Below are 19,522 nucleotides of genomic sequence, written 5' to 3' on the forward strand. Positions count from 1 at the left end.
CTACCGAGGAAAGCAGACACACAAGTACCTGGCTAGATGAGAAGAACCAGATCCTCCAGGTTTGTGCCTCAGGGGCTGATGGGCAGGTACCTGAGAAAGTCCCGAGGAGGAGGGAGCGGTGAGCTAAAGACGCCCTGTTGGTACAAGATAGGGTCAAAACACGTATACTTTTTTCCCTCAGAGCCCCCGGGCTGCAAGCACCACCAGCGCCCATGCCCTCAGGGAGGCAAAAATAGCGTAGACGTCACTGGTCTGATTTTACCAGTGGGAACCTACCCCTCAGGAGGCCAACGTTACACGCATGGCGCTGCGGCCAGGCGAGATCACGGACCCAGAAGCCGGGATCTAGTCTGACGCAGACACTGCTAGAGGCGGGCCTTGGGCCAAGCTCCTCTTAGGTCGGTGACCTCGCTTAGTGGCCTCACCTCTGCAGGCGGATCTCCCTCTCCCCTTAGTGGAGTCCAAGCCTCCCAGACCGCTCACCCGCTGGCCGTTGGGGAACTCGGCTTCGGGAACGTTGGCCCCGCCCCGCGGCTCCTCCCGCCCCGCCATTGGCTCCGCGGGCCGGGGGCGGGGCCGAGCGCCCAACCGCCGGGTTGGCGTCAGGCGCCTCGAGCGCAGTTTCCGGGCGTCGGTGGCGGAGAGGCCGGAGCGTCGGGTCGGAGGCTGAGAGGCTGCAGCGGCCAGGAGCGACCCCGCCCCCTCCCCGCTCGCTCTGGTGAGTCCGGGGTCAGGGGGAGGAGGGGGGAGGGGGGCGGGGTCGAGATGCGAACGGGCGGCGGGCGCGTTCCGTGGTCCCGACCCCTGGTCGCCTTTGCGCTGTCCTGCTTCAGAACCCTTTGCCTTCCCCGTTGTAAGCCCGCGCCCTACCCCCTCGGAGCCGAGCCTTCAGCCCGCACAGCCCCTGCTGACCGCCCCCTCCATCTTCTCCCGACGGGGACCCGAGCCCAGCACGTACCCCCACCCCCTCGCCCCTGGCGTCGCGTAAATGCAGCCACACTCTTGACCCCCTGGGAGTCCAGTTCCAACCCCGAGCGCAGACACATCCCTCCTCCGCCCTCTGAGGCATCACATCCTCACCCCTCAACCCCTGTGGCAATCCCGGTGCTCCACGCCAACCTCCCCTGAGCCCCACCGCTATGGCTTTCCCCTTTTCTGACCCAGCTTTCTTATCCCAGTCCCGGAAGGTCTGCTCAGCCCTAACACCCACCTCCACCCACCCTTATTCAATGCCTGCCATCCAAGCGGATGCCCTGTTGAGCTCACCCCCTTCTTGATAGCTCTGATCTCTGCCCTATCCCAAGTCTTCGATGCATCTTCTTGTCCACACCGACTCAAGCCCTCACTTCCCAGCCCACCACATGCTTTCTTTCCACCTGCAGCCATCCTGAGAACACTTCATCTTTGCTAAACTGCCCCCGACTCTTGCCGCCCCAGTTCCTACCACCCCAACCCAATCTTCTTAAAATGAGGCCTCCATGCCCCCATCTCTTCCTCTCAGCTCTGTGCCCATTCTTCCCTTAATGCGGTCCCCATCTGATCTGAAAACTTAGTGCAGTCTCTTGCCAGCCCCACCTGCTGCCCCCCAACAGCCAATCCAGGTGCTTTTTCAGAGCCGGGTAGTTACTGAGTAGCTCCATTGGTACAGGGCCTCAGATGGTAAGTAAGTGTGGAGGAGTAGAGATCTATGTCCCGTGGTTCAAGAGGTTTTCCTGAATGTCTGCTCTCCTGCACCTGTCCTCAAGGATTGTGTTTCTAGCATTCATATTATGTTACTTGTGTTGGCTGCTGCAATGGTACCTTATCATCCAAATACCTGGAAGGTGAGGGATGGCTACTCATTCAGCCTGGGACACTGGAAGCTTATCACTGCCTTTTGGACTGTAATCTGTAGAAACCCAGGGGGTTGCACTATGTGGGGTTGGCTGTGGTCACAGACCCATGCCCATGAAGGTTTTCCTGGCATTTAGAGACGACCCTCACCCGGAGCTCCTCCCAGCCAGAGCTGATTGCAGGTTAGTCCCAGTACTGAACACAGGGAACACAGTACTAGACGTGATGTTACATGTCGGGAAGAGTGTAGGTGAGTGGATCCTGGGGAAGCTGATGGCTAGGTGGGTTTGGAGGCTTTTGAATTGCTTCCTCTTTTTGTAGGTGCTGGATCGTTAAGTTTTGACCATTTTGATTGCCCTTGAACTGAGAGAGCCAAGTTCCCCCAGAGTATCTAGACATTCAGGAGGCACCCAGGCCCATTTGTTAACATTTATAATTTATAATTTCCTGGGCTTTTTGGATACACATCCCCTCTAAGTTCTGGTACCAGGCCCAAAGGGATTGGCTGTTTGACAGTAATTGTAAAGGGCCCCAAAGAGACCCATTGTCTTTGCTTGCCATTTATAGTCTCACTTCTTTGAAAATTGAATGCCTGTCTACCTTCAATATCCCTCCGTAAAAGTGCCTATCCTCTTGTCTTTCTTCCGCTTCCTGATCTCCCTCTCTCCATCTCCCTCCTCCTTCAGCTCAATAACCCTAAAAACAAACAAACAAAAAAAAACACTCTTTTAAAAACATAAAACCCTCTTCTAAAAACCCTCTTCTCCCTGTTTGAAGGGCTATGTCTGGCTTTTGTGGAAAGCAGATTCAACATATCGAAGGGAAATGAAAACGCAGACGGCAGCTTCCAGATCAACAGCCATTACTGGTGCAATGATGACAGGAGTCACTCAGAAAACATTTGCCACGAGGACTGTCAAGGTCTGGCCAGGGCTCCAGGGTGGGGAAGCTCTACTCACAAGACTTCTATTCCTATGCAAGGCCTGGGAATGTCCCCAGAGGGACTGCCCATGGAGTCCAGGAATGTTTTTGCTGAGCAGAGGACTTGACAAGTGGCTGTAGTGCCCATCCACTTAGCATATTCTTTGGTGTACGGGTTCTAGAAAAGCTCTGCATAGTTAATAGCAGAGCAGGAGCAACAGCAGCAGCCAACATTTCTTGAGAGTGTGTTATATACTAACCATTTTACCTGCAGAGCCCATTTTACCCAGTGTTTCATGTGATGGAAACTATTATGCCCACTTTTCAGATGAGCAAACTGAGACTCATAGAACCAGTGCCGAATTCCAGGCTGGTGGCCCTGAAGGCTCCACTCTAACCATCAAGTAAAAACTTTGGCCAATGTCTGATTAAAGGCCAAGTGCAAACTGCCCACCTCAGAGCCGCTCCAGGAGGCTCCATAGGTCCATGACTTGGACCTTCTCTCCTCTTTCATACTCTGATTCATATCCCGAGACTCTTCATCTGAAGAGCCTCCCTGATCAGGCAAGATATACCTTGGTCTCTATGCTGCCTGTTTTGACATCTCCTTTCCCTAGAAACCCTCAAACGTGGCATGAACTACCATCTACCCTGACTAGGAAGTATGGGGGTAAACAGTTGTCCTGTGCCTCCTGCCAGAACCCAGGCCACTCCCTATCCCCATTGTGGGGATGTCTAAATAGGCCTCTGGGAGGGAGGCTTTGCCTAATCTGGAAATACTCAGCCCCTGGGGGGTACATGCCAGCGCAGGGACAAGCCAAGGAGAGAGAGCTTGCCTCAGTCTTAGTCCTCTGTTCTCACAGGTGTGCTCGCTCTCTCTCTCTCTCTCTCTCTCTCTCTCCCTTCCAGATGTACTGAGCCTCAATCTTCTCTCAGCCATCAGCTGTGCAAAAAAAAGATTGTCTCTGGAGCAGGGGGTATGAAGAACTGGTGAGGAGAACACTGTGGGACTAAGTTAGCAGCCAGAGCACTGGGAAGGTTGTAGTGACAGAGAAAGGCACAGTAGGCAAGGACTAGACCCCTTTATAGCCTAGAAAAATGTGGGAGAGTGGCAGGGCTTGGAACTCTGACTTACAATACCCAGGATCTGGGTCTTTCTCTGATGTACTAAAATTATTTTAGAGGGGGCGTCTGGATGGCTCAGTCAGTTGAGCGTCCAACTCTTGATTTCCACTCAAGTCATGATCTCACAGTCATGATTCAAGCCCCATGTCAGGCTCCACACCAGCACAGAGTCTGCTTGGGATTTCCCCCTCTCCCTCTGGCCCTCACCCCGTTAGGGTGCTCGCTCTCTCTCTCTCTGTCTCTCTCTAAATAAATAAATAAATAAATAAATAAATAAATAAATAAATAAATAAATATTTGGGTGCCTGGGTGGCTCAGTGGTTGATCATCTGCCTTCAGCTCAGGTGGTGATCCCCCAGGGCCTGGGATCGAATCCCACATCAGGGAGCCTGCTTCTCCCTCTGCCATGTTTCTGTCTCTCTCTGTGTGTCTCACATGAATAAATAAAATCTTTTAAAAAAAATAGATCTTTAAAAAATAAATAAATAAAACTCTTTTGGATGCAGTAACAAAGTAACTCAAGTGAGTTGAGGGAGCTGTATCCTGAGGGCACAAGGTGTCTCACTGAGCTTACACAGGTGCGGCTAGACCTCAGAAGGTAATGGAAGCAGAGCTGGAAAGTGTCAGCCAGCTTTTCCTGGCAAGTTTCTGCCTCCTGGTGCATTTGCTTCACTACTTTCTTGGTAGAGAGCAGCATTCTCTGCTCCACATTCCACAGCACAGACTCTGGCTGCCCCAAGTGGATGGGCTAATGTCCTGAGCAGCAACAGAGACTGCCTAGGCTTAGTCCCTGTCCAAGTGCCTGGGATAAAGAACCTGATTGGTTCAGTTTGGATGCAGATCCCTGCTTGGTTCCATCAGCTGGAGGCCTGGGAGCAATTGAGCTATACCTTCATGGTTGCCACAGGGTCCCCTCTCGCTAATTGGCAGCAACATTTTCTGTAAATGTAAATGCCCCTGTCAGCATTTGTCCACGACGGTGGACATTAGGATGTTTACTTTACTTTTCTGAGCTTCAAACCAGATATACACAGAATACAACTGGCTGTATATACAACTGGCCAGTTGACTACAACTGGCCTCCAGGCGTCTGTGAGGATGGAGGGAGTTAAGTGCCTTGCCTACTCTAGAAACACCACGCACAAGGGACACTGATGGCTATGAGGGCTGACCTGTTCTGGAGGAAGAGTCAATGGTTGCACCTGAGATTGATTATTTATTTATTTACCTTTTAATTTATTTAGTATCTTTCATCCTTCTACAATGGTGCTCTCCTACTTCAGAGGAAGAGAAGGATTTGAAAATGTGGAAGCATATCGGGTGGGGGAAGTAGAGGACAAAGACCACAGATAGGGGAAATTTAAGGGAAGAATCAGAGGGCCAGGGGGGACAAAGCAGAGAGCTAGGAATGAAGGGGATTCTGAGCACTGCTCTAAGATCTGGGTCATGTAGGTGCAGAAGGAGCTTACTGAGTGGTAAAAACAAGAACCAATCTGTTTTCTTTCCACAGGGTAGCATGGAGGTTGCACTGTGCAGGCCGGCCACTCTCCTACTGGATGACAGGATGTTTCTCGGGATGAGACAGGACACAGGGCTGCCGTAGAGTCATTCCAGAGCTCCTCTTCTCACTCAGGAATTCATTTCTCCTTCCTCTTGCCTCTGCTTCAGGTTATTTTCTTTCCTTCCCATTTACCAATAAACCTGACCATAGCCCCCAGGAATAAATGGTTTTCTCGGGCTTCCTCCTTGTACCTGTCTGGGCCCAGGCCTCTGGTTCTGACTCTCATTTGCAAACCAAGAGGACCACAATGAAGAAGTTGTTATATTTGGATAATTATTAAAGCATTCCTTGTGCAAAGAATGTGTTGATTTGTTCATTTTTAATTGTAGATATATTCCAGTACCTAATCTAAGAGTGTGGCAGGCACTAGAAGAAGGAAAATAAACCACAACTATTGTTCTTGAGGTGTTTATAAGCTACCCAGAGAAGCGGAGACATACTCAACCAATGGGTATAATAATTGAGTGGATACATACAATGAATACAATGGATAATGAGATGGGTAATAAAATCTACAATTTTTGGTTTAAAACAGTATCAGGATCCCGGTTATTCCTCCAAAGCCAACTACTTTCAGAGTAAAAGAAGATTCCGAAGAAGATAATGGTTGGGGCTAAGGGTCTTGTATATTGAGGTGGAGAAAGTAGTGCTGGCTGGGGTCAAGAGATGGTGCCAGGTGCCAATGATTTGGGGGTGCTTTCAGAGAATGGGCTAAAATCTAGATGTTTAAGAAAATAAAGGCATCTCTATTTGGGATCTGAAGGTGCTAATGCGGAGTAAAACGTGCATAAGGACAATGCAAAGACAGAAAAGGGGCAGTTGGAGGAATGTCCTGCGCATAGCTAACAACACTGTTTGATTAAACTGTCCCACTTGGGCCACTGATATCCCTACTTCTGGGCCTTCACTTGGATTTCACAGACCAGTAAAACATCAACAAAGTTGGAAAAAAATTCCAACTTTTTATTTTAAAGCTCAGGTAAAAGCACTCATTAAAACTATCCTCTATCAGCAACTCTTCATAAAACATTTTTTAGCATGAAAAATGAAGGTCATATTTTTAGGATAATAAAATGGGATAGATTTTGTTTTATATATATATATATATATATATATATAGAGAGAGAGAGAGAGAGAGAGAGAGAGAGGCAGAGAGACAGGCAGAGGGAGAAACAGGCTCCCTGCAAGGAGCCTGATGTGGGACTCAATCGTGCACCCCAGGATCACACCCTGAGCGGAAGGCAGATGCTCAACCATTGAGCCACCCAGGTGTGCCTCCTGAAAGCATTAAGCCAAAGTATTCTATCTTTAGAGATCATTTCCCACACGGAGTTGAGAAATCTCAAAAAATGTTTAAAGATTTTATTGATTCATGAGAAACACACAGAGAGAGGCAGAGACGTAGGCAGAGGGAGAAGGGGTCTCCCCCAGGGGAGCCCGAGGTGGGACGGATCCTGGCATCCCGGGATCACGCCCTAGCCCTCGCGGAAGGAAACCCCCAACCACTGAGCCAGCCAGGCGACCGGAGAAATGCACATGTTTAAAGGTCAGTAGGTAACTACTAACTGCTTGGGACTCTACATCTTCTCTGGCAGTGCCGCTGACGCCAGTTGCTATAAAGATGACCGTACGCTGGGATCCTGGAAGCTCACCCTTTGGACTCTACCCTAAAAATTCACTCGAAGAGAAGAAGGAAGCTCTAGGACTCTGGCGCGGTGGGGCTGCGGGAGGGGAAGTAGAGTTAGAGACCCGCGCAGAGTGGGGGGCCAGGGCGGGCGGGGCGGGGCTCTCCCCACTCCCGCCGAGCCGGCCCCGCCCCCGGCCCCGCCTCTCTTGAAGCAGCGCGGGGGCACCTTGCGAGCAGTGACGCGAGGGTGGCGGAGTCGGTGTCTTTTGCGGTTCCCACCGAGAGGGATAAAACCTTGCTGGTGTGGGAGCTAAGTCCGGACCCTCGGCCGAGGCCTTGCCCGGGAGCCGAGCCAGGATGGAGGGGGCAGGGAGAAGGCCGCCCCCTCGGTGACCGGGTGACCGGGAGCCCTGGAGACTGGCCTTACCCCTCAGCGCTTTGTAGTCTCCGCTGAGAGGCACCCTGGTTCTAGAGGGGACCTCGGCGGCCGCTCAGCCCCAAGAGACTTTTGAGGGGCAGCGCTCCACAGCCAGCGCCTGTTGCCTTCTAATGCTTTTCGAATCTTAGGGTTCCAGAGGAAAACCTGTTCGCGAAGTGACAAGTGCTTGGGTTGCCTGTGCAGAGGGTTTAGGGAATATAAGGGAACGGGCAGTTTTGGTTTCTGGGCGTGAAATTTCATGTACGTATTTGGTGCGGGACCAGCCCGCAGCGCTCTCTGGTCACAGCATTCTCCCAGTTCGGCCTCCTGTATTCGGTAGGAGTCTTCCCAAACGCGGCAGTGGCCCGCCCTGGTTTCTGTGCCATCATCAAGTTTTATTCAGCAAGGGATGCTCACAGAGCACAAAGGGCGTGTCACGAGAAGCATCTGTTTCAGAATTCTCCACTGAAGGTGGGTCAAGTAGGAAATTCCTAACTCCGCTGGCACAAAGTGCCGAATTCTGTGACAACAGACTAGCATTCATAGAGCTCTCCTGATTTACAGAATGCTTTCGGGTGCATTGCTACATCGATCCTCTGGTTTCCTTGGGTGGCTGTGTCGTTTTTGTGTTTTTCTTTTACTTGTTTTCCTTTTCCTTTTTTTACACGAAGTAACTCGAACTCAGGATAGTTAAGTGGCTTACTTAGGGTTCATGACAAAAACTGGAAGCGAGAGATCAACCCCCAATTGATGTTAAATCCGGTGTCGGGGATCCCCGGGTGGCTCAGCGGTTTAGCGCCTGCCTTCAGCCCAGGGCGTGATCCTGGAGCCCCACATCGGGCTCCCTGCATGGAGCCCACTTCTCCCTCTGCTTGTGTCTCTGTTTTTCTCTCTTTCTCTCTCATGAATAAGGAAATAAAACCGTTAAAAAAATGAATCCCGTGTCATTTTATGCTGCCTCTTATTTTAGGAAATCTTCACAAGAAGAGTGTTGCTTATATTTACTATTATGTGAATTTATTTATTTTTTTAATTTCACCTATTCATTTGAAAGAGGATGAGACCATGAGAGGGAGAAGCAGACTCTCTGCTGAGGAGGGAGCCTGATGCAGGCAGGACTTGATCCCAAGAACCTGGGATCACAACCTGAGCCGAAGGCAGGTGCCCAACCATCTGAGCCATCCAGGCACCCTCTTTATTTATTTAACACAGAACCTTGGGTTATTACTCCTGCTTTCCAAAATTGTTAGCCAGTTTACTTATGTGTTCTTTAATACTTTGGCAACTACACATAGTTCCTGGTTGGGCTTTTTGTTGTTGTTTTTTGCCTTTTATAAATACAGAAAAAAAAATAATGTCTTAAACCAAATAAATCAAGGAAAGGTCTAAGGCACCTGAGAACGTTTTTCAGTAGCATGAAGAAAATTGGTTGGCAAGCTTATCCAAGGTGACAGCTATCTCTCCTACTCGGAGGCTCAGGGCCCTTCTGAAGCTTCCTTGTTGTCCAGAACAGCTCCACTATGCCTCACTATTAGCCTCCCCTGCAGCACCCAACATTTAAAAGTTTGTCTTCATTTCTCCTTCCCAGCAGGCAGCTTCAGCTAGAGAAAGTAATTTCATTTTCTTATCACTCATTCTTTCATTCATTCGCTCAATCAACAACAGAATGTACTTGGTTCTAGGAATGAGAAAAGAATAAGATATGTTTCCTTCAAGCACTAAAGGAGCTTATAAACTAGTGATAGAGAAGGATGGAGGAACAAACAGTGAAGAATTAATAGAGCAGCCCTGGTGGCTTAGTGGTTTAGCGCCGCCCACGTGAAGCTCCCTGCATGGAGCCTGCTTCTCTCTCTGTCTCTCTCTGGTGTCTCTGTCTCTCTCTGTTTCTCTAATAAATAAATAAATAAATAATCTTTTTTAAAAATAAGAATTAATAGTGCTGGGACACCTAGATGGCTCAGTGGTTGTGCTCAGGGCGTGATCCTGTGGTTGTGGGATCCAGTGCTGCATCTGGCTCCCCAAGGGAGCCTGCTTCTCCCTCTGCTTATGTCTCTACCTTTCTCTGTGTGTCTCTCATGAATAAATAAATCTTTAAAAAATTTAAAAAAGAAAAAAAAAATTTAAAAAAGAACAATAGTGCTATGACTTTATTTGCAATATTTAAATATTTATGAATATTTAATATACTACATCCTGCCTAAAGTTGACATAGGCATTTAAGACTAAACTAGTGGATGTAAGAAATTCACCACAGAATGTAAGTCATTTAGAGTTAACACTGGAGGCATTGGCCTTCTCAAAGGAGCTATTTAATGCAAATAACCTCTAATTGTTTCGTTGCTTATAAAATTTATAGAAGTATGTATATTCCTTGTTCTAACAGGTTAGTAACTTGGGGAGAAGAGTGTTGTAGATTAAGGTCCTTTGTCCGTGTTAGGTCCATCTTGTCTGCTCTTCAGGTTGTGTTCTCAGACAGGAGCTACAGGATGGGACAACAAAAACAATTTACTTCCTTTGCTCACCTACAACCCTGTCATTTGCTTCTGGAGGGCTTCCTTGCTTTCATCATCACTCTCACCACTAGAGGTGAAGGAAATCTTCCAATTAATCAGAGGCCCTAGAAATGATGCAGAACAGTACTGTAGCTTAACAATGATAAATAACATTCATTTAGGGCTTACTATGAGCTCATTGCTTACAATGTTGTTCCCTATTTAATCTTCACAATCAGTTCATGAAATAGGTATTGATAACTCTCGGGTGTATCCAAAACTAGCCTATGTGGCAGGTTGTGATATTTTTCGGTCTCTCTCTCATGTCTTTAGGTTCATCTTGGCACCAAACATAAAGCGGTTCAACATCAGGCCCTTGCCCTAAATAGCTCCCAATGCCAAGAATTGGCAAATTATTATTTTGGTTTCAATGGATGGTCAAAAAGGATCATCAAGGCAAACTTTATAGATTTTCTTTGACTAATCAGACTCACTTCAACATCGAAATTTTGGACATTAGAGAAGAGAGAACTGGAAGTGGGGAGATGTGAGTCCTCTAAGTGGAAGGACCTCAACATTGGCCTGCCACCTAAAATTAATAATACTCTCAATGATTTGGGTGGTGATGTCCATAATTTTCACCAATATTTGTAGGGTGTAGAATAAAAAACAATTGTCTATATCTATAGTTCATTTGCAAGTCTTACTTGATTTTGAAGCTATAGGATACTTCAACTGTTAGCTAGGTTTGCTGGAGTTTAGTTTTTATTTCTAATAAGAAAACATCTTGAGATCCTAGGAAGGACCTTTAATTGAAAATCCCAACAGCTTCAGGATCTTTCTGACCTTGAAGAAAGGGAAAATGAAGATACCACGGAACCCCTTCAGAAGCAGAGCCTGCAACTCTTCTGTGCTTTAGAGGTGGTGTTGCCATCCTATGAGTGTAAGAATCTTGGAGTTGGCATGGTCCAGGAGCCTTTGGATAAGCTGCAGGAAGGTTTGTTTACAGTGGAGGTAGAAGTGGAGGTAGAGTGGAGTGGAGGTAGAATCTTTCTAAAACTCATCTTTTCAGATATATCATCAAGTCTTTCCCCTTGCTGGGAAAGCCCTGGGTGGAGTTTTTCTGCCCTACAATACAGGGTTTTTGTTTTGTTTTGTTTTGTTTTGTTTTGTTTTTGTTTTTGTTTTATCATAGGCAATACTTGAAAGAACTTTTAGCTTTAAAATTCAAAAGCTGACTTTCTGCCAAGAAGTTTAGGAAGAGGGAAGTAATATTTTTCCTATTTTTGGTTAAGAATTTGCCTTGTGCTAAAATTGTCCTAGTCCTTCAAATTCAGATCTCTTGTAGCCTTCAATTATGCCAGCAAAATTATCAACTAAAGATTTAAATAAACTCTTGTGTAAATGTTCAGTCCTTTGCCTCCTATAAAAGGGCTGCTGTGCAAAGAAACAAATATAGATTCCTAGAAAAGGTATTCCGATTGATACTGTTTTTTTTCCCAGAGTTCATAGCACTTAAGCTCTGGGTTGTTTGTTTGTTTTTGAAGATTTTATTTATTTATTCATGAGACACACACACACACACACAGAGGGCAGAGACATAGGCAGAGGGAGAAGCAGGCTTCATGCAAGGAGCTCAATGTGGGAGTAGATCCCGGGGACCCCAGGATTACGCCCTGGGCTGAAGGCAGACACTCAACCCCTGAGCCACCCAGGTGTCCCTAGCTTTAGGGTTTTAAGGCAGGGACAGGGCTGTTAGCAAATAGGCTCCTGTGGGTGATGCGTAGGAAGAGACCAGGTCATGTGCACTAACACCAAATGTTTCTTACTGTGTGATTCCAGCCCTTGATGCACAGGAGAGTAGGTAGGGTCTGTAGAAGTAGAGTTTCAACTTGTCCATTTGAAATCTGTGATGTGAGATTTGTGCCACCTTTTTGGCTTGCATCTCCCTTCTGGTACTTCAGGAACTTATGGGAGAGACCAGGGCAGTAAGAATGTGCCCTTCCAGGATACACCTACAGCAGAGCCATTCCACCAAACTCTTGTGTTATGCCTGCCCTTAGTTGCCAGGATAATGATCTAAGAATCATGGATGCACTTTCCTTTTAAACATACATCAATAAAAATCAGTTATTATTCAGCTAGAATTTTTAAGTTCATTTGTTTTGTTTGGATTTAGGGCCATTATCATTTCTGATGAAAAGGAAAACAACCCAGAAGCTTCCTATAAAGAAGGCTATGTCTGATGCATTCCAGAAACTGTTGGTTGCAGTTTTAGGTAAGACTTGCTTCATTGTTCTTTTTTTTTTTTGTCCTTAAGGTACTTCATGTTCCTTGAGCAAATAAACTCATTTTGAAAAGTTAGTTGGATGAAAACACTTCATATTCTTTTACTCACCAAATGCTTCCAAAGCGGCAGTCTCAAATTTGTTCTTTGTTGTATGTGTGAGACAAATGACAGCAAATATTTTTGTCCCCAGTGTATAGATATACAGTGACTTGCCTCCACATAGGAAGTGTTTGACCCAATCTTCTTTCTTGATTGCTTGCCCATAACACAAAGTAGTGATATAGTGATTAGAAGCTTTGGGTATCTGTTGTCCATGTCTGTCTCTAGATTTCTTATGCAATTTTAGGTTTTAGAGTCAAATTTGTAGGTATTTATTCTCTCTAGGCTGCTATTTCTTTATCTGCAAAGTAAGGTAATTCAACTTACATCATGGGGGATATTGTAAGAGTAAACGAGATGACGAATATAAAAAGGTTAGAACTATCCCTGGAACATGGTAAGCAGACAAAACATGTCAACTTCTTATCATTGTTGTTTTCCTCTTGGAGAATTTATTAGATTATGTTTCTTGAATCAGTTCGGTTTCAGTTTTTGTTTCTGGCACTGACATATTGAGTAAATATGATTCTGATGTAATGATCAACTATGTTTTTGTGAACCTTGAAAGTGGTCATCCTATTGAATAGTGTTGATTGTATTCCCTATTGAGTTCTACAGTGCTGTGAATGTTACAGGCTGTGCTCAAATGAAATTTTATTTTTTTAATATTATTTTATTTATTTTCTTAGGGAGGCAGGGGAGGCATAGAGGGAGAGGAAGAGAGAGCTAATCTTAAGCAGGCTCCAAGTCCAGCATGGACTCCAATGTGGGGCTTAGTCTCACAACCCTGAGATCATGACCTGAGCCAAAATCAAGAATCAGAGACTCAACAGACTAAGCTACCCAGGAGCTCCATTTTTTTGTGTTTTTTTTTTTTTTTTTTTTTTTTTTTTTGCCAATTTTATAATTAGTAGAGAGTCCCCAAATAGTTGCTCCCCTGCTTCAGAGTCTTGAGTGTTAAAGACTAAGAAATCCGGGCAGCCCTGGTGGTTTGCGGTTTGGCGCCACCTTCTGCCCAGAGCCTGATCCTGGAGACCTGAGATCCAGTCCCAGGTCGGGCTCCCTGAATGGCGCCTGCTTCTCCCTCTACCTGTGTCGCTGCCTCTCTCTCTCTCTCTCTCTCTCTATCTCTCATGAGTGAATAAATAAAATCTTTAAAAAAAAACCTAAGAAATCTTAGCTAAGTATTAGAAGCTTTGTTTGTTTGTAAGAGTTGACCCTGTCCCTGGATTGGTCACAGGTTTCCAGCTTGGGCAGCTCTTCCAGTGTAGATTGACTTCTGTGGTCATCAGATGGAATCTCCATTAGCTGTCAACTCTGACAACCTTTAAGAACCAAACTAAACGTCTGGGTTGTTGGCCTCGCCCTAATATGCCAACACTCGCCCTAATATGCTGTGGTATCCATATACACATTCAAAACTCCTTCGGCTAAAAAGTCTGGTAGCTCTAGTTTGCCTTAAGGGAAATTTTATTGCCTATAAGGTACATAGGCCTGTTTCTGCCAATAAAGTGTTCAGATGCATGCCCGCCCTCTCCCCAAAGTATTGTATATTGTATCTGCAAGGAGAGGAAAACTGGACTCCAGCTGGATTGAAAGCAGCAGGGAAGGGATCATCTCAAAAGGCTTCCAGAATAGAAGAATGGTGGTTGCCAGGGGCTGGGCTGTGGGTGGGATGGGGAGTTATTGTGGAATGGATACAGAGTCTCAGTTTGGGCACATGAAAAGAAAAATGTTCTGGAAATGGTTGCACAACAATGTGAATGTACTTAATGCCACTGAACTATACCCTTAAAAATAGTTATTACGAGAGACAGGGTCACAGATTTAGAAAGATACTTAATCCAGCCTCAAGATTGGTGTTGAATTAGGTAACATCTAGAAATCTCTTGAAGGGATCCCTGGGTGGCACAGCGGTTTGGCGCCTGCCTTTGGCCCAGGGCGCGATCCTGGGGATCCGGGGTCGGGCTCCCGGTGCATGGGGCCTGCTTCTCCCTCTGCCTGTGTCTCTGCCTCTCTCTCTCTCACTGTGTGCCTATCATAAATAAATAAAAAAATTTTTTAAAAATAAATCTCTTGAAGATACGTACATTTATGTCTGTATCTGCATATCTATCTGTATCTTTGTAGGTAGATAGATTATAGGTAAATAGAGACATGTTTTGGTGGGGGGGAAGATATGCTTTGGGGAGGGGATCTGGACAAACTGCTTTTAAATGTATTCTGGAAAAAAAATCTAAGGATATACAGGAATCTTTAGTAAAAAAAAAAAGGGGGGGTAATGAGACAGAATAGAGATATCAGATATTAAAGCATACTGTGCAGCATAATGATTTTTTAAGTGTGATTGGTTTATCAGTAAATGAGATGGATTTGTGGGTGGCTAGATGCGTCCAACATTGGACCTTTGATTTTGGCTTAGGTCATGATCTCAGGGTCCTAGATCCAGCCCTGAATGCGGGTTCCACACCTAGCAGGGAATCTGCTCTGGATTCTCTCCCTCTCCTTCTGCCCCTCCCCCTACCAGTGCCCTCACATACATTCTCTCTCTCTCTCTCTCTCTCTCTCTCTCTCTCTCTCTCTCTCTCTCTCAAATCTTTTTAAAAACTGAGATAGAGACTTCCGGGAGCGCCCGGGCGCCGCGCCCGCCCCCTGCGCGCAGCGCTGTCCGCCCGCCGCCCCGCACGGCGCAGCCCCGCGAGCGCGCAGCCAGGCCGGAGCCCCCGCGCCCCGGCTCCCGGCGGCCATGGGGGCGTCCGCGCGGCTGCTGCGCGCCGTGATCATGGGGGCGCCGGGCTCCGGCAAGGGCACCGTGTCGTCGCGCATCACCAAGCACTTCGCGCTGAAGCACCTCTCCAGCGGGGACCTGCTCCGGGACAACATGCTTCGGGGCACAGAAATTGGTGTGTTAGCCAAGACTTTCATTGACCAAGGGAAGCTCATCCCGGATGGTGTCATGACTCGGCTGGCCCTTCATGAGCTGAAAAACCTCACCCAATATAGCTGGCTATTGGATGGTTTTCCAAGGACACTTCCACAGGCAGAAGCCCTGGACGGAGCTTATCAGATAGACACAGTGATTAATCTGAACGTGCCCTTTGAAGTCATTAAGCAGCGTCTCACCGCGCGCTGGATTCATCCGGCCAGCGGCCGAGTCTACAACATCGAATTCAACCCTCCCAAAGCCGTGGGCATTGATGACCTGACAGGGGAGCCTCTCATTCAGCGGGATGATGACAAGCCAGAGACGGTTGTCAAGAGACTCAAGGCTTATGAAGTCCAAACACAGCCGGTCCTGGAATATTACCGGAAAAAGGGAGTATTGGAAACCTTCTCTGGAACAGAAACCAACAAGATCTGGCCCCATGTGTATGCTTTCCTACAAACAAAAGTTCCACAAATAAACCAGAAAGCATCGGTTACTCCATGAGGCAAAGTGTACATCACCAGTAAGATGAGCAGAGACTCCTCACCTGTGCATTTAGAAGCTCCGTGTTCTGAGACTGGCATGTATGAATTCTTTGAAAATTATATTAGTTTCACTTCTACTGATTTCATTCTGGAAATTAAGAATGGGCCAAATGAGTCCGATACTAAGATTCATCTTTTTGTCTACCCAGGGTATCTTCTATGGGTATGTAATTTAAAAACATCAGATGTCCTAATTAAAAGAGCAATTGGTAGTAATATTAACTTTTGTTCAGAAGACTTAAGTGGTTGATAAAAAATTTTCTTATTCTTTGGAGAAGCTAAAAACATTTCCATGTCACTCGGTAAAGTAGCTCATCAGAGAAATGTGTTGTAGACTGATGCCAAAACCCAGCATCGTTAGCACTGTGGTACATGGTTTTGTGAAACACTATCAAATTCTAGAAAACAAGCAACCAGATATGCAGATTAGTTTCAGGATGCAAATTCACTGTTGCCTTTACAGTAAGAAACTTAAAAACTTAACCGTATATACTGTATTTATTATGTCATAAACAAACTTTCAGTTTATTCAGAATTTTCAGTCTGCTATAAAATTGTGTTAAATTAGCATATAGGAAAATATTACTTTCCTGTGACAGGTTTTGAGAACATGTGTATTGAAAAAAATGATTTATTAGAAATTGACATTGGAAGTTCTTACAAAAGCAGTGAGGTTGAATTATCAACAGAAAATGTAATTAGTCTTGTGTTTTCAGATTATTGCTCAGGTTAGAAGTATAAGTATGTGCTTTAGGATCTACTTGCCAGTTTCTCTTTTTGATCACTATGTAAAATCTGCTGTGATGAGTGACAAAATACAAGAAGAAAAGCAAACCCATGGCCCTACATAAAAGCAAGCATACTGGGTCCTCAGGAAGTAGAAATAGATCAGCTATGCCTGGGGAGAATTTCCCTGACATGCTTAACAATCATAATTAGTAAACAATCAATTAGTAAACTAATCAAATTAGTAGCAATTAAAAGGATTTACATGAGAGGTTAAAAAGGACCAGGAAGGTAACTGAGTTTGTTGAAGGACTTTATTCCTAGTGAAAGCAGCGGGCAGCTGCTGGCTTTCCCTGCCACCGTCAGCAGGGCAAGAACTCCACCTGTGTGTGTAGCCTGAGTAAGTAGCCCTTTAAAAGCGAAGAGAATTTGATTTCTTCGTAGGGCAACAAGGATGCGTGCTTATGTCCTGTGGCCTGGCAGGAAGAGTGGGGCGATGAGAGGTGGATGAAAAAATCAGCTACATCTTCAGTGGGATATTTACTCTTACTTGGTGCTAAATCAGATGCAACGAGTCCTGGTACAACCTGTTATGAACTGCCTTTGAACACCGGCCTGTTATCCCAGGCACTCAAAATATAAATGCCAGCAAGTGGTTCTTCGTGTATTTTTGTGGGAAAAAACTTTTCTTTTGATTTTTAAAAATTCAATGTTGATCTTTCAGAATGGACCAAGGCTTTTTTTAAAAAGGATTGCAGGACACATTTAATTCTTTACAAAACTTTCTGTAATGCCTTATTTGAATGTATTATGTGCTTTCTAAAACTGTGGTGAACTACTAAGCTTATGAATATTACTGGCTTTCCTGGCATACATGACTCTTAATGTACTACAATAAAATTAAATTCTAGAACAAAAAAAAAAAAAAAACTGAGATAGAGGGATCCCTGGGTGGCGCAGCGGTTTGGCGCCTGCCTTTGGCCCGGGGCGCGATCCTGGAGACCTGGGATCGAATCCCACGTCGGGCTCCCGGCGCATGGAGCCTGCTTCTCCCTCTGCCTGTGTCTCTGTCTCTCTCTCTCTCTGTGTGTGTGACTATCATAAATAAATAAAAATTAAAAAAAAAACACTGAGATAGAGGAGTGCCTTGGTGGCTCAGTGAGTTAAGTGTCTGCCTTTAGTTCAGGTCATGATCCCAGGGTCCTGGGATCAAGCCCCACAGTCAGACTCCCTTGTTCAGTGGGGAGTCTGCTTTTATCTCTCCCTCTACCCCTCCCCCTGCTTATGTGCTCACACTCTCTCTCTCAAATAAAGTCTTTAAAAAAATAGTTATGATAAAAACAGAAGTGTGAGATGAGAAAACTTCTAGGAAAATGCTTTATTTTCTGCTTTTAAATTTCAAAAGAATATCTAATGATGGGTTCTATTATTGTATACAGCAATCTCATTTTTATTTTTTTTATTGGAGTTCAGTTTGCCAACATATAGCATAACACCCAGTACAGCACATTTTAGAACAAGAAAAACTCTGAATTGATCCTCGTTAACTTTATTACAGAAAGTGGTAAAATAGCTGTGGAATACAGACAGTGTGAAGAGATTACAGATGCCAGAACCCAAGAGGAGCTACATGATTTAATTCAAGCACCTGGTTATTAAAGCTCAAGGGTTCCACAGCTATACTATACTATACTATAACCATAATTTAAAGCAACTGACAGGATTTGGAAGACTATAGTTAGCTCTGTCATCTTTTGGGAAATGTGAAACTCTGAAACTGCTTTTGAGTGCAGGGAATTTCTGGGGCTTTTCTTGAAGTCTTGGCCCTTGGCTCTGACCCCTTATTTGAAATTTGGAGAGCCAATTGCATCAGAGTGCTCCTATAGTTGTGGACATAGAAGAGGACACAGCCTTTTAGCGCTCCCCTCAAACAGAATCTCAGGGACTTGGGAACAGAGTAACTATGGCCTTAAGTGAGATGATGCTACAGCATTTGAAAACCTTTATGTGCATTGGGACACCTGAGTGACTCAGTGGTTGAGCATCTGCCTTGGGTTTGGGGCCTGATCCCAGGGTCCTGAGATGGAGTCCCACATCAGGCTCCCCTCAGGGCTCTGTGTGGCTCTCATGAATAAATAAAATATTTTTTTTAATTGTCTTTCAAATAAGGTATATTACCCAGATATCAGTATCACATAGACATCTTGTATGAAATATTTTGTTGAAGAACTTTTCTGTAACCCTAACCCTGAATTAGGGATTAAGTTGACAAAGTAATTTCTAAAATAAAATGCCAATGTTCTATATATTGAATGTTAAAAAAAAATAAATAATAGGAGCAAAGAATGTGTTTCATGTCATTAAGAACTTAATTTGGGGCTAGAATTCTGATTATTTAACTAACTCCGAAGTTGCAACATTTGTTTTGAAGGGAAGAGAGTAGAGAATGAAAAGATGGTTACTTTCTGAAAAAGCATTTGAAGTTTTGTCTGTGCAAAAATTCTTCTAATTCAATTTAAATCAAGCCAGTCAAGGAAATTTCAGACTTATCCAAGTTTACACTTTAAGAAGTCTAGCTTCCTGTGAAATGTGAGAGAAAGAGATTCAGTATTGATGCTATAGATTTCAGAAACCTGACTCTAACAACAGATCCATTCCTAAATAAGACCAGTTATGGAATTAGTTCCATTTAAAAACCATAGTATGTGCTAGACACTGGGAATAGGATAAAATCCGTTCTCTCCAACAGCCCTGGCGGCGCAGCGGGTTAGTGCGGCCTGCAGCCCAGGGTGTGATCCTGGAGACCCGGATCGAGTTCCGCGTCGGGCTCCCTGCATGGAGCCTGCTTCTTCCTCAGCCTGTGTCTCTGCCTCTGTCTCTCTGAATAAATAAATCCTTGAAAGCAAAGCAAAACAAAAACCTACGTTCTCCAGAGCTTGTGCCAGCCCATAAACACGGA

The 19,522-nt window shown here is 45.4% G+C and overlaps 1 protein-coding gene and 1 pseudogene across 1 annotated transcript; both read left to right on the forward strand.

The window, feature by feature from the left end:
- The first annotated feature begins 36 nt into the window (after positions 1 to 36).
- On the forward strand, positions 37 to 5,740 carry LOC140629587 (uncharacterized). Its single transcript, XM_072819074.1, has 6 exons — positions 37 to 118; positions 182 to 264; positions 370 to 718; positions 2,611 to 2,754; positions 3,664 to 3,731; positions 5,390 to 5,740. Exons 1-6 carry the CDS (start codon positions 37 to 39, stop codon positions 5,480 to 5,482), a joined length of 819 nt encoding a protein of 272 aa, XP_072675175.1. The 3' UTR covers positions 5,483 to 5,740.
- Positions 5,741 to 15,050: 9,310 nt separating this feature from the next.
- LOC140629590 (GTP:AMP phosphotransferase AK3, mitochondrial pseudogene) lies at positions 15,051 to 19,050 on the forward strand (annotated as a pseudogene).
- The last annotated feature ends 472 nt before the right edge of the window (positions 19,051 to 19,522 follow it).

This window comes from Canis lupus (assembly GCF_048164855.1).
Source record: "Canis lupus baileyi chromosome 16 unlocalized genomic scaffold, mCanLup2.hap1 SUPER_16_unloc_6, whole genome shotgun sequence".
In the NCBI taxonomy this organism is placed as follows: Eukaryota; Metazoa; Chordata; class Mammalia; order Carnivora; family Canidae; genus Canis; species Canis lupus.